General features: G+C 35.0%; 1 protein-coding gene across 6 annotated transcripts in view; it reads right to left on the minus strand.

Annotated features, from left to right (window-relative positions):
• The window catches only part of NAALADL2 (N-acetylated alpha-linked acidic dipeptidase like 2), a 1,288,446-nt gene that overhangs the window by 916,422 nt on the left and 354,798 nt on the right, over nucleotides 1-17,226 (minus strand). The window contains exon 1 of one of the 6 annotated variants that reach the window (XM_003925115.4): nucleotides 15,114-17,175. The exons of the other annotated variants lie outside the window; for them this stretch is intronic. Coding sequence (XP_003925164.4) covers nucleotides 15,114-15,156 — 43 coding nt within the window. The 5' untranslated portion in view covers nucleotides 15,157-17,175. Of the gene's footprint in view, nucleotides 1-15,113; nucleotides 17,176-17,226 lie in introns of those variants that run through there. 6 annotated transcript variants of the gene reach the window in all.

Genomic DNA, 17,226 nt, shown 5'->3' on the forward strand with positions numbered 1-17,226 from the left:
AGTATCAGTAGGGGAGACTGTAGTCAAGAAGCAGTGATATTCTGTTCTCATATAAGAGTAAATTTATGATGAGAATTTGGAGCTTTCCACAAAAGCAGTTCATGGAAAATGTGGATAACATCTATAACATGTGCACATGTACTCATGTGCAATCTGGTCAACAGGCACAAATCCTTAACTATATAGGTACTCCTGTAGCAAGATGAAGGGAAAACAGCATACTACCATCCAGTCTGTTTAAAATTTTGTTAGCCTTCTAACTCCACTGTAATTAGTAGGCTAGAGACTTGTATTATGCCAGCCCAGGAAAAATAGCACTCTAGTAACTCAATGTTTGCTGGGCATATATCATTAACTAATGTTTAAAATTCTCCAAACACACCAGCCATGCCAGTATGCCTCTGAACATCTGGTTTCTTATCCTTGAAATTGCTTTTTCATTTATTTGACTGTGGAACTCTTTATTCATTGATGAGGAAGAAAGTATCACCTACTCTGCTTAAATTTCCCTCTTTCCATATGTTTCCTTCCAAGCAGAATGGCATGCGTGAATATTATAATGTAAAAGCTAGTAGTATCTTTAGATGTTGTTGTGAGAATGAAATGGGGTGACTTAAATAAATTTCTGAGTGACTTAAATAAAAGTGTCAGGAATGTATGTATGACGTAAAGTACCTGGCATATAATAGGCTTCCCAGATTTCATTTTATTCAAAATGTAAACTTTAAAACATGCTTAAATTCCATGACTAAGGTATGTTCAAAAGCACTAAAGTGGCAAAGGCACACTATTCCACATAATCCTAAATATATATCATTGTATTTTACTATAAAAAGAGATACACACACACACACACACACAGAGAGAGAGAGAGAGAGAGAGAGAGAGAGAGAGAGAGAGAGAGAGATTTCGTTCCATTCATTACATATAACTAAGTTAAATAGATTAATGCAAACCATTACATCCATAGCCCCTATTAAGGTATTTCATACATAGAATCCTCAACAGATTCTTTAACCACTGGATTTAATTGCACTATGGGTTAAGAAGAAATGTGTAGAGAAGAAATGGATGAAAATTATATTTATTTGTTCTCACTGTGAGGAGATTGGGGATGTCCAACTGCAAGAAAAGTCAATACAAACTCCCAGACAATACTTTCGAAATAGCATCTTTAATGAATCACTGGAGTTATAAAGGCCACTGAGTTCTCCAAACTCACTGAACGAGGTAACACAGAATCAAACAGAAGCTACCATACCTTTAATTAGATACTGAAAATTCAAGGACCAATTTCAGAATGTTTATCAGAGAAGCCTGAAGCTACATGAGGGGGGAGAGAGAGAGAGAGAGAGAGAGAGAGAGAGAGAGAGAAAGAGAGAGAGAGAGAGAGAGAGAGAGAGAGAGCGAGAGCGAGCAAGAGAACATAAATCATTTTTCCCCCATATTACAGTGTAATGTTTCCCTGGGTAAATGATGAGTGGCTATAATCCCTGTCCCCTTGAATTTAGCTTAGCTTCAGCAGTTACTAACACTAGGCCTGCTATATAATCATATTTCAATAAATAAATCTGTGTTGGATGAACAAAGGCATAATACAAAATTTAGTATGTTTAAATTTAAATCTGAATCTAGTTAAGAGAAATGCTTTAAATTTGAGTTTTCAACTTGCCAAAAACGGCAACTGAAGAAGCCTATCCCCATTCAAGTAGACCATCGTTCTATGAGTCAGACAACTGAATCCCTGGCTCTGCCACCTAGTTTCTGCATAATCCTGAGTAAGATATTTAACCTCATGGAGCCTTCTGTAAAATGGGGAAATAAAGGACCATTTTCATGTGGTGGATGTGACTCTTAAATCTGGCCGTGCATGTAAAGTGTTTATAGTAATGCCCATTCCCTAAAACTAGTTTACTAGTTTAAGTAGATACTCTTATCATCATAATTAGCATGACAGATGTTAGAATATATGCTTAATTTTAATAGCATGAAGTTTTTACCCATATTACTGATTCAATTATGAAAATTTGTGAAATAATGGCTTCCAAAACGATAATCATAATGTTCACCATTTCATACTATAAGCTTTGAAGAACAACCCTGTAATTTCAAAAAATATTTCCTGCTTAGGCCCCCGTATTTCTATATTCAAATATTAAAATAATCAAAAATAGCACTAGATATTTTTATTTTCTTAAAACAAGGTAGTATATTTCTTTTATGATTATTATTTTTTTGAGATGGAGTCTGGCTCTGTCACCCAGGCTGGTGTGAGGTGATGTGATCTTGGCTCACTGCAACCTCTACCTCCTGGGTTCAAGTGATTCTCCTGCCTCAACCTCATGAGTAGCTGGAACTACAGGCGTGTGTCACCAGACCGGGCTATTGTTAGTAGAAACAGGGTTTTGTATCTTTAGCAAAGGCAGGGTTTCGCCATGTTGGCCAGGCTGGTCTTGAACTTTTGACCCCAGGTGATCCACCTGCTTTGGCAGCCCAAAGTGCTGGGATTACAGCCGTAAACCACTATGCCTGGCCAAGTTAGTGTATTTCTTAGCTCAAATGTATGTGCCTAGTTTTCAGCAGAAACATGTAGAGAGAAGATGATCTTTTGTCTCCTAACATTTAAGTTACTCAAATTAAAAAAAAACAAACAAAAAAAAAAAAAACACTTCATCCTTAATTTTTAGCCTATGTATGTGGCAAACTTTCACTGGCTACAGAACAAGAAAGAAACAACTTTTTGATGCCAGATGCTGAAGATCAATAGCTATTTCCCAAAGTTTATAGCATAATTAAAATGTGTAACAAGAATAATTTTATCTTCAAACCCTAAGGCTAAGCCTAGAATTATTGACTAAGTCAAAGTTATGTGGTGTAACATTTTTTATTATGTTTATGGATAATATAAAGGAGTTTATGGCTTTTACATGTAATTTGCTAAGTTAGAAACACTGAAGAGGAAATATCCTTTGCATCAGCAAAGCATCAATTGCTTAAAACCCTCTTTAACATGTATTTTGTAGAGGTAAATCTATATTTCTTTATGCTAGATTTTGGTCACCTAAAACTTCAAACCGAAGGTTAATGGTCAAAACATTCTTGAATTTAGTAGAACCCATCTACTTCCAACTACTCGTTCAGAGCTTTATCACCTTCAATAAAAGTGTCAGGAATGTAGGTATGATGGAAATATCATAAGAGTGTGAGGGTAGGTAGGATAAGAGGAATTATGATGCACCAAAAGAGAAAGCACTATGTTGTACATAAAGCTACATAAATTTTTTGTAAAATACAGAATCTGTAGAAAAGTAGATACATCAGCTATAAAAGGGACTATGAATAAAATATTTTCTTACTAATACAATTTGTCACTAATTTTTACATATGGATATAAACGGTTAGTATTTAAAGTATTCTTGAAAATTCTATTTTTATTTTTAAAAAAGACAGCTCTTTTAAAGTGGACAACTTTAAAATATAATGGTCAAGAAACAATTGATTCAGATACTCCTTTATTTAAATCCTAGCTCTGTCCCTTAGTGGCACTTAGTAAATGCCTAATTGTGTTTATTTTTTTTCATTATTTTTGATGACAATAATAACACAATAACAGAAACCCCAATCTCAATCACAAATTATCCGAATGTCTTGAAAATATTTCAGTGGGTAAACATTGATACCAACCTTATTTTGCCTTTTTCAAATAGAGTCAAATGAAAGCGGGTCCTCACCATTTCAGTCTCACAGTTCCATCACATTCATCCTATATGGTCAGTGGTATACATGGATGCTTTCCTACTATTACACACAATGTACCACCGTAAAGATTTACAGGCCGTAGAGCCTGGGTGTTCCATTGTTTTTCAAAGGCTGCATGGGTTGGTAACAAAATGTACCTTCTCTTCTAGTTCTTCTATAGTCCAGTGGCATACAACCTAAAGATAACTAGCTGAAGTAGGATTTTGGGGGTAGTATCACATGATGAATATTCCGGAATAACAATCTCTACCTAAAATGCTAACATGCCAATAACACATATGCACACATGCTTGCACACTCATATACACACACTCCCACAAACTCACTCACATCTCTGTGAAAACTGACTTCATAATTAGCTTGCATTTTTTTTTTTTTTTTTAGATGGAGTTTTGCTCTTCTTGCCCAGGATGAAGGGCAATGGTGTGATCTTGGCTCACTGCAACCTCCGCCTCCCAGGCTCAAGTGATTTTCTTGCCTCAGTCTCTCAAGCAACTGGGATTCCAGGCACGAGCCACCACGCCCAGCTAATTTTGTATTTTTAGTGGAGTCAGGGTTTCACCATGTTAGCATAGGCTGGTCTGAAACTCCTGACCTCAGGTGATCCACTGCCTTAGCCTCTCAAAGTGTATTTTTTTTTTTTTCCTGTTGCCTTCCCACATTCAGACACTATTTCTTGTCTAACTTCACCGCAGCTGCGGCTAGCCAATCTTTTAATTTTTCTTTCACGGATTCAATACTCCATATACAGCTCCACCTTAACTCTTAGCCATATAAACTCCTCCTTTCCTTGAAAGATCCTTCTTGCAAGAGCTCATTACCCACTCTCTGTAATCCAGCAAATTTGTCATTACACTCACTCACCTACTTTTCTTTCCAGAAAGGTAAATCTGCATTTCTGCTCTTTAAAGTTACTCTAGTAATCTAAGTCCTCATCATCTTCAGACATGCCCCTTTTATTTGAGTACTTTCATTCTTTCCTTTGCTGAAATTCACTTTCCATTTGTGAAAAGGGAAAATTATATTTATCTCAAAGAACTGCTGTGGTATAACTACCTCTTTTTTCCAACTCTCCTTTCTCCCACTTCCAAAGTATGGTCATTTCCCAGGGAATTATGATAACATTTCTACTGTTTTCAGCTTCTTAAAGTGATACTCTATAATTTCATCTTCTCCTTTCACCTTATTCCCAGTGATTCTCCAGTTGTATTCTTTCTCATTTATCACCTTAGTTCCAGGCTTAACTCACCAAATCCTTGCTATTTGACTGTTCTTTCCTTTAATGCTTCTCACTCATTTACACAGAAATTCCCACCATGAATTCCTCTGAAAACTCTGTCATCTTCGTCTTCTCTCTCTCCCATGGACTCATCTCAGTTTCTTTTATTTCTGCTCAGACTTTACACTCCATCATTCTTCTTATCTTCTTCCTCTACCAACCATCTTTGTATAATCTCACCTATTCACAATGTCACAGACCATTTATGCCTTAATAAGTTCTAAAGCGTTATTTCCATCCTAGTTTTCTCTCTCCTAAGGTCTAGTCTCAATTTTATAATTTAAGTCCTAGACATTTTCACCAAAATATACAATTACAGTTTAGAATGATTGCTTTAAAGGAGTCTCATTATATTCCTATTCCCTAAACGGTTCTCCAGCCAACATTCTCTAAATCGGTTAAGGATCCTATTCTCTCTGTCATCCAAGCAAGAAATTAAGTTTCCACAATCTCTTCCTCCTTCCTCATTCAACGCAAGCAAACACCGATTTAGTTTCAAGTGTCTCCCCAATTTTTTTTTCAAATCCCACCATAATCACATTAATTCAGCTTTTCATCACTATGATGATAGATAACAATTAGGATGAGGTTTAAAATTAAAATTGTGGTGGTGATGATTGTGGTAACAGTAATATGAAGTGTAAACTATGTGCCATGAACTGCTCCATGTGTTTGGCATATTTATGTTTTTAATTTTCGTAATTATCCAAGAAGCATATGCCTAATATATACAAATATAAATAAGCATATCGCTATATTTCCTAAAGAACTGAGAATTCATCAAAGGCAGGAGCTATATCCTCCATTATCTAACACAATCATGTAAAATAAATCACACTAAATGAATACATTAGTATTTAGATACTCCACTGTTATCACAAATGCAATTTATCCCAAGGTAAACGCATTACATTTCTCCTTCTTCCAAAATAACCTATTTTACCCCTCACAATTTATCTAGATGTAATTATATTAGATGCACAGCTATCCATCAAATTTAGTACCTTAGCATCGTGTCTGAATCCTCTCAAATTAGCCTCCCGTTACCAACAAGAACCAACCCTTTGACTCTTTCACGAGCTTGTCTCCTTAAATTCTGCTGCTCTGTTTCATTTGTTAGATTAGCTGCCTGCTTTTTCATTCTTAGATTATCTGAGAGCTCATCTCGGCAATCCAACCAGAGCCACTGTAACACAGAACTAGAGAAAATGAGGAGGAACAAATTATCTAATTTTGAATAACAATGCACTCCTTCCAATCTCATAAAGAGACTCTATGTCAACTATTATTCTTCTTGAAAAAAGATCTGTTTCAATTTGAGACAATTTTTATTTGCTAGTGGTTATTTTAGTTAAAGCTTCTTGTTTTATTTCGTTTTGTACTGATCATGTTAAATGCTGCTACTTTATGCTCAACTAATTTTCACGTTAGAATAAATGTAAATTGCATAGACACATAGGAATACGATGGTGCATTTTATGCTTGTTTTTTTCTGAGCATATTAAACTTGTGAGAACATAGTATATGTTAGCTATGGATCTACACACTGGAAATACAGCAATAAACAAGCCAGCTATGGCCTTTCATCTCAGGAAGAGAACATTTTATTGCAGTGAAATAGGCAATAAACAAATATACCAAAAAAATGGCTTATGGTGGTATATTAAAAGAATTAAAAATCACATATTAAGACAGAGACTGGCTAGTTTCATTCTGGAGGCTGGAGATGATATTTAATGTGATAACTGAATGACAAGAAGGAACATAATATAGGAAGTTCAGCAGAAACAACCAAAACATGCGGGAGTTAAGAGGGGATCAGCTTGCTGCACTTCTTGGAAGAAAGAAGGTCAACACTGTGAGATCAAATAAGCTTAGCAAGTTTCTGTCGTAAATTAGTACCCAATTTACTAGTACTTTCCCCTTTTTTTATTTTCGTGATTATAAAGATAAGCTATTTATTAAGTAATCAATTTAGTTAAACGCATCTCACATAGACTCCTTTTCCAGAACATTCTGTTACCTACATACCAATGTTATTGCAGATTACGTCACTAAGCAACACAAGATATTTTGACACATGTAATTTAGTAATTGCTAAGTATTTTATAGAAATATAGAAAATAAAATGATGCACCAAAGAAATTCGTATAGGTCAAATATACAAATATATAAATATATTAAAACTGGGAAATATATAAAATATAATCCTAAAACTGGTCAGAAATCAGAATCAAGAATAAACACATGAATATTTTCTTACTACATATTTGTCTTTTATCTCCAAATTCCTATGCACCTCTATAAAAAATGACTTTTGGGCAATGTCATGACTTCATTGCATCTGAAGGTTATAAAGTCGTTATTATCAATGCCCATATGCTCTTCTTTATTCTTATTCTCTGTTCTCTTCCCTAAATCTGCCATAGTGACTGCACTGAACCTTTCATTAACCAAAATGAATGCAAAACACCTATATAAAATTCAGTAGGAACTCTGGGACAGACACTTGAGTAGGCTTATAAGGTATATATAGAAGCTTAATTTTCAAAAGAATCTATTTTTATTCTGAAGTTTTAACAGTGTAAATATTTAAATCATGTAAATGCATAGATCTTATGCAATCTATATTTTTAATTATCCTATTTTTCTTTCTATTATCAGATTTACTATAGGTTTGAAATTTTTTCTGCAGAAATGTTTTTCTGACAAAAACATGGCAGCATGGTGCATATACAAGCTTTAGGAGCTCAAAAGAAAATCATCTATGTAAATATTCTTAGATGAGTTATATAATGCTATTTTCCTTCTCCCTATAATTCTTTTGATTTCAATGCTCAGTGTTTTCTAATACAAATGCTCTCTTCTAGTTAGGTCTGTCTTTATCATCTATAGAAATGATTTCAATTTCTGTCATCATGTCTATCAAGAAATTCATGCATCTGTTGAATGACTGGTACATTTCTATAAAATTTGAACACTATAAATGTGAAAAACAATTTATTATTTTCTTTTGGCTCCTAGGAAGCTGGAAATAAAATCTATGACCTATTTGATAGTTTTTCAGCATGTTCTGGCATACATTTTGTGTACAAATTTTAACTATTATATTGTCTTAACCTTATTCCTATTCTGTTAACTTATTTATTGATTGCAAAGTAGAGAATTTTGAAAAATTCTCTGTTTCTAAAGAGAGGAGAAAATAAAGCAAGTAAATACATAAATAGCAAAAATAAAGCAAATAAATACATAAATTTCCATGCTTTGTCTCTGCTATTCTTTTGACCAGCAAAGGCTTTTTTTTCCTTCTGGCCACTTATTCTAATTTATCAAAACTGCCAGGGAAAGTTCAAATCCTACCTCCTCTATGAAACTCTCTATAAATCTAGATTCCTCTATAATTTCTTATTTCAACCCCTGTGTTATAATAATAACAAAAATCAGCAAGAATGGAAGCAACATCTACCTTTTGAGGCATTGTATTTCTCCATCTCTGAAAGCATCCTCCAAGAAATGTGGATGTGATGGAAAAATTTTTCAATATTTATCAATAGTTTAATGAAAGATAGACTGGTCTATGATTACAGTGAAGGTCATAAATAAAGAGGAAGATAAAGTAGAATAATCCTTCATTCCTCTCTTCTTCTCATGACCTGCTTTCAAAGGAGCTTAATTTTGAGGGAACAAAGATATCAAGAGATAGAATGAATTTCAACAGTTTAATCATATCTCAAAATGAATCTTTCACTGAAGTTTCAAGTCACATGGCAAAGTTGATTGTATCGTTTAACAAGCGTACATGCTCACCTTTTGCATGTTCATTATAAACTGCATTAAATTTAGCAGTTGACTTTTCAAAGTATTTCTCTTTTGACTTTTTTAGTCATTAGGATTTTATAACTTTTTTTAAGTACACAATATACAACCTGCATTATACTAACCATGAGTTTAAAGACACAGGTAAATTACTTTTCAGTATAAATTATAGAAAGCATTTATGAAAGAGCCTTCCAAAGTGTTCAACTAGGCAGATGGTTAAACATATCTATCAGCAGAGCAAAAAACAGCATTGTCAAATAAAACTATTTACAGCTATTTTTTCTGAAGTGTAATTAGAATCACAAGGGATCAACTCAAGCTCAATGCCCTTTTGTGTACTATCATCCTAATAACATTTTCTTTGCAATCTTTGCAGTCACCTGTTATCCCATCACTTATGTATCAAGTCTAATACTTTCTAATAATAAACCAAATACATGTTTGGTTAATAGTCCTCCCCCAAAAAACTATAATACAAAGAAAGTTGGCTTATTGTCCCACCCAATTAGGTAATTTTTTTAAAACTCCTTCCAAAATCCAGAGACTAGTATATAAAGTAACAATTATGTTTATATTTTCAATCTTCAGATTATTACTGCATCTTTTGTTCAATTGTTCCCTTTAAGAAAAAAAAATTCAAAGACAGAGTCAAAGTTTTAAAAAGATGAAAAAGTTTTCATTGCATCATTAATAATGTTTAAACCATCAAGTCATCCTGGAGGTATGTTATCATCTTTTATTCAAGAAGATTTTACAGTGACTTTAATTGAAATGTAAAATATTTCCCTTTGAAACAATTTAAGTACCATAAAATATTATTTACATCAAAAGGGATTAAACTGTGCCTTTCAGACCATCTACAAGTCCAGAAACAAACTCTCTATTTCAAAGTGTTTGAGAATCGGCTTTTCCTTCAGCAGCCGATTTTAACTAAGTACCATGTCATTAACCAACTTATCTCATGTTCTACTCAAGTACATTGCTTACCATCTTATTTCTAATTAGGTAAAGATTCTATTGCCATTTAGAAAGACAAAAAAAAAAAAATGCTCCTAAGCTCAATTATGTTGATTTCATTAACTATTATATTTTACTTAAGATTTCATTTCCTAATCTCTTTTGCCTGCTCCAAAGGCTCTCTCTTGTACCTGGAAAAAGTACCCAAACCATCTTCACATGCTTAATTTCCCAACTCACTCATTTAGGTCAGACTCACCTGGGATTTCATGCCTTGACATTTTCAGCAACTTTATTTGCTCCAAATTTGCTTGATCTTGTTCTGAGATTACAAGACTTTCCCAGTAAAGACTCTGGACGTTTGAACTCCAAGATACCCTGTTACCTCAAAATCTCAATGTCAACTCTGAAATTCTTCGGGTCTTCAAGTGTTTGAACCTATCACTGAGGGCTAGTGAAAGCCTTCCTCATGAAACACAGGTCCAACAGAGCTCCTTGCACTTCTGTTAACTGAAAATGCTATTAAATTAGTTCTATAGGCTGGGAAGGAAGAGTCACAAACTGGTTAGTCCTCTTTGTGGCATCAGAGAGATTTCAAGGCACTCACAGGCATGGTTTATGATGATGAATACAGAGAAGTTTTTCCCACCACAGAAAGAAAACATGCACACCAAACCAGTGTAACAGGTTGGAGTATAAAGCACTACTTCCCTTAGGCTGCAGCTTGGAAGTACAGACACTAAGGTTCCTTCTGCCTAGAGTTCTTTTTTTTTCTTCTTTTACTTATTTTAAATAGAATTAGTACCATTTCTAAACAATGACTCTATTATGAAAAATATTCCATACAAGTGCCTACGAACTTACAAGCCGACTTCTCCTAGTCGTAATGAAAATTTGTGCTCTTGCTGGAGTTCCCTTTCAGTTCCATGTTTTCCTTGTTCCCTTACCATGCCTAGCTGGATTGCAGAGTTAAGTTTATGCTTATGAAATAAAGACTAAATAACAATTGTCAAAAAAAGAAAGAAAGAAAATTAACTAAATGTCTGAAAAGCTTATGTAACTTTTGTTTAGTGAAGAGAAAACCCAAGCCTGGATGGACAGGTTTCATAATAACCTCACTGAATACTCAACAATGCTTTCAAGACCATACATATAGAAACTAACACATGCCAATATGGAAAACATTAATAAGACTGCTTTCACCATTAGAAATATGACAGGTAAATTACTATAGAAAGTAATGCACCAAATTCTTCTGTAAAACTGCAGCTTTTGGGCAGCAGACTAGAGACAGGAGTTCTGGTAATGGCTTCTGTGAAACCAAAAACAATATTCCTAGCTTCATAGGATCTCTGTCACTTTAAAAACACTGGACTTGAGACTCTCAAAGCTATCCTCTAGCTTGAAAATGTTAATTTTCTGTAGATTATTTTTTCCTAACTCTGACAGCCAAATTCTCCTTCAGTGGGTTGAAGAGTTCTCTCTTCCTGCTGATTGCTATCTAGAGGTAGCTGTGCACCCCTCAGGGCCCAGCCAACTCTTCTGTACTTAGAACATTTTCCCCAGAGTTCTACTGTTTTGTAGCCTTTAGAGTGGGGGTTTCCTAGAGCTAGAGAACAAAGAAGAACTGAGGTAGGTAGAAGAGCTATTATTAGAAATGCTCAAAACATCCAAGCAGCTGGTAGGCAGCAGGAGCGTCAGGTGTATTGAACAGCCCAGGAGAGGCTTAACTCAAAGATGCCTCCTCTTACAAGATTGTCCCAGCATTAAACTCAGAAATACTTTTTATTCCATTAATCTCAAAGGCCAATTACAATGTCATATTCTTTACAAAGAGGAAGGTGGTCCTGAATATATTTTGACTAAAGATGAAAGGGAGAGAAAGAATATGTTAAAAGCTCATGAGAACTGGATTCCTGAGGTAGGAGGAGCTCAGCGGGTGAGGTGCTTTGCTGCATGGAGGACATACCCTACCTGCTAATAAGAATCCTGGGAGGAGGGGGAGGATATCCTTCCTGGCAGAGAAGAAGTAAGAAGCCCTAATATGTTCAAGGGTGGTCTCTGAAGAAACTTTAGCCTAAGGCATATTCCAGGTAGTTCCCTTCCAGGAAGGGAGCTGTCACCCTCCCATCTCCCAGCCGTATCCCTGGACTCCTGTTACAGACTGACAGAGTGACAGAGTGCCACTTAGCGGTGTGTGTGAGTTTGCAGACATTATGCAAGAAAAACGATCCTTTCCTTCCCAAATAACAATGCTTAGAAAGCTCTTAGCCCTATTCCTTATGCCATATTATTTGTACAACTTTATTCATATTTGCAAAGTTTAGGGAAAAAATTCTAGCATTCTATCCTACCCTAAATAATTTATTTTATGAATCTCGTGAACATTATGAACCTTCATGTATGATATCTTTACATAGTTCTCTGCTGGGATTACCTTGTCATTGGAACTGATAGGAAAAGATTGCTTTTATGTTTGAAAATATAATTAAAATCTGTTCACATAGCTCAACATAACCTTGGAATAACTTCACTTTTATTCAGGAAAAATATGGGTTATCCGTACTACCAGAAACATTAAATGTTGATGGCATATTGGCTCCACTAACCACGGCACATGTAACTAGCTCTCTGGGAGTATGATTAGGTCAGAGATGTACAGAAAATGGGACTACAATGAATAATCATTGACAATGGCTAAGGCTAAGCCTTTCAAATTTTAACTAGAGATCATTCAGTGAATCTAGAAAATCTAGATGCATGGCCTTAGAAAATCATTATTCAAAGCACACGATGGAGTTCCAATGATATCCACATGATAATGTATTATCCTTGAAGTCAAAACATGTATGTTACCCACATGTTTAACATACAAAACATATTATTTTAATATTTCTGCTAAAGAACATCCAATTGTAAGTGGAACTGACAATCAGTATTATGTGAAAAAAACTTAGAATTTTTATAAATGCCATTAAGTCAAAGGTGAAATTAAACATTAGAAAATGACATTTTCAGCCAGGAGTGGTGGCTCACACCTGTAATCCCAGCACTTTGGGAGGCTGAGGTGGGCAGATCATGAGTTCAGGAGTTGAAGACCAGACTGGCCAACATGGTAAAACCCCATCTCTACTAAAAAATACAAAAAGTAGCTGGGCATGGTGGCTTGTGCCTGTAATCCCACCTACTTGGGGGGCTGAGGTAGGAGAATTGCTTGAACCGGGACCCGGGAGGTATAAGGGAGCCGAGATCATGCCACTGCACTCCAGCCTGGGCTACAGATAGAGACTCCATCTCAAAAAAACACAAAAAAGAACAAAACAAAACAAAAGAAAATAACATTTTCATTCAGCTGGGTCATTCCGAAACTCAATTTCAAATATTGGACAGGGTATCACACACAGAATAATGTTAAGGCACCGCGTTGCCTTTAAATGTAAAGAAATCCAGAAATGAAACCAACAACTAACTACCTTCAGTTCTTTTTAAATCTCACTTAAGAATCTTAAGACTCTTGATGCAAATGTAACTGGTAGGGAAGCATATCAATACTCTAAGAAAATAGATCTGAAATATTTGTAGACCTACCAAGGATATATTTAAACACCAATAAGAGGAGAAGAGAATGCATTTTTTATTAAAAAGTTCTCCGAGTATACAAAGGAAAACACCCTAGAATACAACTGATTTGCAAGTGCTCCCCAACTACAAAAGACTTGCAGATTAGGCACATTGTTCTTGAACTTAAAGCACACCAAATTATTTACTATAGGACTTCTGTTGAATTTTGTGTATGGTTTTCTAATTAATAATTCTGAAAGTAATTGTATTTTTATACATATATATGGATAGGGGAAAGGGAAGGCTTCCCTTGCACAGTGAAACATATACATTACCAGAAACATACATGAAAGTGCCAGAGAATAAGAGGCAAAAACAAAATCTATACACAATCTGGGATTCAATTAAAAAATATTACCCTTGATCGTAACACAAAGAGGGATAATGAGCAAAGTGGAAAGAGGCCTGGTTACTCCTTAGTTTATTTGGATTCTGAATACAGGTAATGCACCCACACAACCTAGGATAGGCTATTTAGGTGGTTGCTAAACAGTAATATGCATTTTACGTAAAACCATTATCATGTGAACAACTGGAAGAACCTAGATGCTTCCTGTACACCTTTCCAAGGAAAATATATCAGAGACAAATAAGGACTATGTTATAATCTTGTATATGATACCATTTGTCCATAAGACATATACAAATAAATTATCTTCATTAGGCTAAATGAGCCTTTTATCTTATTGTTTTTCTTTTATATAATTTATTATGTCACTTTTAAAATTAATCTTTTAAATTAAAAATGCTTTATAGTAGCCTTTTACACAATATTTCAAGAAAGATTTTTAGGAAATATGCAGAGATTAAGAAAATGATTCTGGGATTCTCAAGCAGGCTACACAGATAAAAGACAGATGAAAAGAAAGAAAAATACAGTGTTTTAACTATAAAACAGGTGACGTATTTTTAGGACCATGCAGGTCTATACCATCTCACGGTATTCTAGAAGTCTATAACAAATATGCATTAGGCACAATATCTACTTTCTTTTCTTTCTTTAAGAAAGAACTTTTCTTAATCAAAAATGTGAAATGTGAGCCACCTTGAATTTGAATCTATTTCTGTCAACAAGCCTCTAACCAGAGATACCTAGTGCAGCCAATGTCAACAAAGTCAATCCTTTCAAAGGACAAAGGTATCCGATTAAGTAACACCTGCAAAATAAACCACACCCTCCTAACTGATAGGCTCTCCCCTGACCCCCCGTTTTCTACCTTTAAAAAAAGTAGTTATATTAAATACAAGGAAACTTAGCTGGTAAACCCCAGATATATTAAACTTAATTACCAATAAACATTCCACAGGTAGAGACAAAAATCAAGACTCTGCTAATGTTGGAAAAGGTCCAGTGTGAAAACGCACTGGAAGTTGGTTATACCATTTCTTCAAAATTATACTGGGCATTAAGGATAAAGCTCTCCATACCTTCCCCCAAATTTGTGATTCTAGGTTGCCTGAGCCTTTGTAAACAACCGAGAAAACATGCTTCCTCTGATTCAACAATCTCCACCTCTTTTCTCACCCACACACACACACACAGGTCTTTAAAACAGGGCTAAGGCACCTGAACACACATATGCAGGGACGCGTGTGTGCACACACACAAACACACACTTTGTAATCAACGCTACTTAAGTTTCTGATTGGGAACATTTCATAGGCTGTTGGTACTTACCTTGCAAAGAAGTGTTAGGTAAACTTGCTTCATTCTCTCCCATTTTATTATTTCTTTTTAAAGAGGGCCAAGCAGTTTCAAGTCGGGTCACTTACCCTGCTAGCTTTGTGACCTTCTGACTTTCAACTGTAGTATTGTAACAGTATACTGCCGGCTTTCTTCTGTGAATAATTACCATTCTGCTTCCTGAGGTACCTGGGCTTGCAGGACCTGTTTTACTATGAAGTGAGATCATACCTTTTGATCCACTGTGTGGCTATTAAAGTCTATTTCACAAAACATTGCTTTGTTTCGGTTTTGATATTAATTTTTAATTCTCTGCTTTCACTTTAGTCCAGAAACGTATTTATATTTTCCCCTAAAAGAGCACTGATGTTACCAGTACACCATGCTTCACGGCCAGAATTTGGTTTCTTTGTTTTTGAGTGTTTCTAATCTACTTTTCCTAAAGAAATAAAATTTAAAGTATTTTATGCAAAATTTATTTTTTTAAAACCGCGGGAGTGCAGCAGTGTTTTGGAGTATCTCTAATACTTGCTGTGTGACTATCAGCAAAGACAGGTTTTAGAGTATCTCTAACACTTACTGCGTGACTATAAAAATATAACTTCTTTGAGACTCAGTTTCCTAAACTGTAAAATGGAATAATCTCTGGTATATATGAAGTATGTATAATTAGTATGAAGACTGAAAACAACAATGTATGACTGTGCTAAACACTGTGAATAATGAACAATAAACAAAACAAATTTCTAAATTTCCTCTTCCTTTTCCTTCTTCTTCTTCCTTCTCTCCCTCCTCTGTTCTTCTGATGAGTGCAAAGCATGCTGAACTGGAGGACTGATGTCCCAGATCATGTACTAACATCAGTTATGCTGCCTATTAACTGAGAGACATTAAAAAAACCTAATCCTGAAGTGCCTCAAGGTCCTCATCTGTAAAAGGAGACTTGTGATATTTGCATTGCCTTTTTAATAGAAACATGGTGAATATTAACTTAGATTAACTGTTGTGCCTCCACAAAAATAATTTTCAGCAAACAAGAGCAACAAATTGGAGATGTATCTTTAAATATTCATTTGTATGTGAGAAAGATACACAAAATTAAGGTAATTTATTTAAGTTTTGTCCCCCATAAGGCACCTAGAATAAATAACAATCTCCACTTTCTTCCCTCTAGAATTCCTTAACTTTGGCTGACATTAGACCAGTAAATAAATAAATATATATTTATATGTATATTTGTTATTTTACAAATTATGTATTGTATAATATATTGATTATAATATGTATTACATATCAAACATATAATATATAAAAACATATTTTTATTAGTCTAACTGCAATTAATATATATATTGGCTATAGTTATACATATATATGTATATGAAGCTCAAGCTCCTTTTTTTTTTTTTTTTTTGAGACGGAGTTTCGCTCTTGTTACCCAGGCTGGAGTGCAATGGCGCGATCTCGGCTCACCGCAACCTCCGCCTCCTGGGTTCAGGCAATTCTCCTGCCTCAGCCTCCTGAGTAGCTGGGATTACAGGCACGTGCCACCATGCCCAGCTCATTTTTTGTATTTTTAGTAGAGACGGGGTTTCACCATGTTGACCAGGATGGTCTCGATCTCTTGACCTCGTGATCCACCCGCCTCGGCCTCCCAAAGTGCTGGGATTACAGGCTTGAGCCACCGCGCCCAGCCTCAAGCTTCTTTCTTTACAGGTCTTTGCTTTACAATTTGAAAAAAATATTTATATTAATACTATATATGGTAGTTTACTAATGCACTAATTGATTATATACGTTATGTAAAGAAGAGAAATGGCAAACAGCTACAGAAGTTTTTCTCAAAAGTATTAGAAATAAAGCCAAACATGACATTTTAAAAATCTTATCACAATTGAGAGTTGTCTCTTTCATTTATTACCTCTCTGGGTCTCAGTTTCTTCATCTGTAATATGAGAGAGCTGGACTATTGAAAACCCATTCTATCTTTATAATGCCAGAAGCCTCTGATTTAAAATGTGGGTTGTGGTTTGTTCCAGAATAAATAACCCTTTGCCTAGAGCAATTGCATTCTGTGATATATATATATATATATATATATATATAT

Source organism: Saimiri boliviensis, chromosome 9 (genome assembly GCF_048565385.1).
Source record: "Saimiri boliviensis isolate mSaiBol1 chromosome 9, mSaiBol1.pri, whole genome shotgun sequence".
NCBI lineage: Eukaryota > Metazoa > Chordata > Mammalia > Primates > Cebidae > Saimiri > Saimiri boliviensis.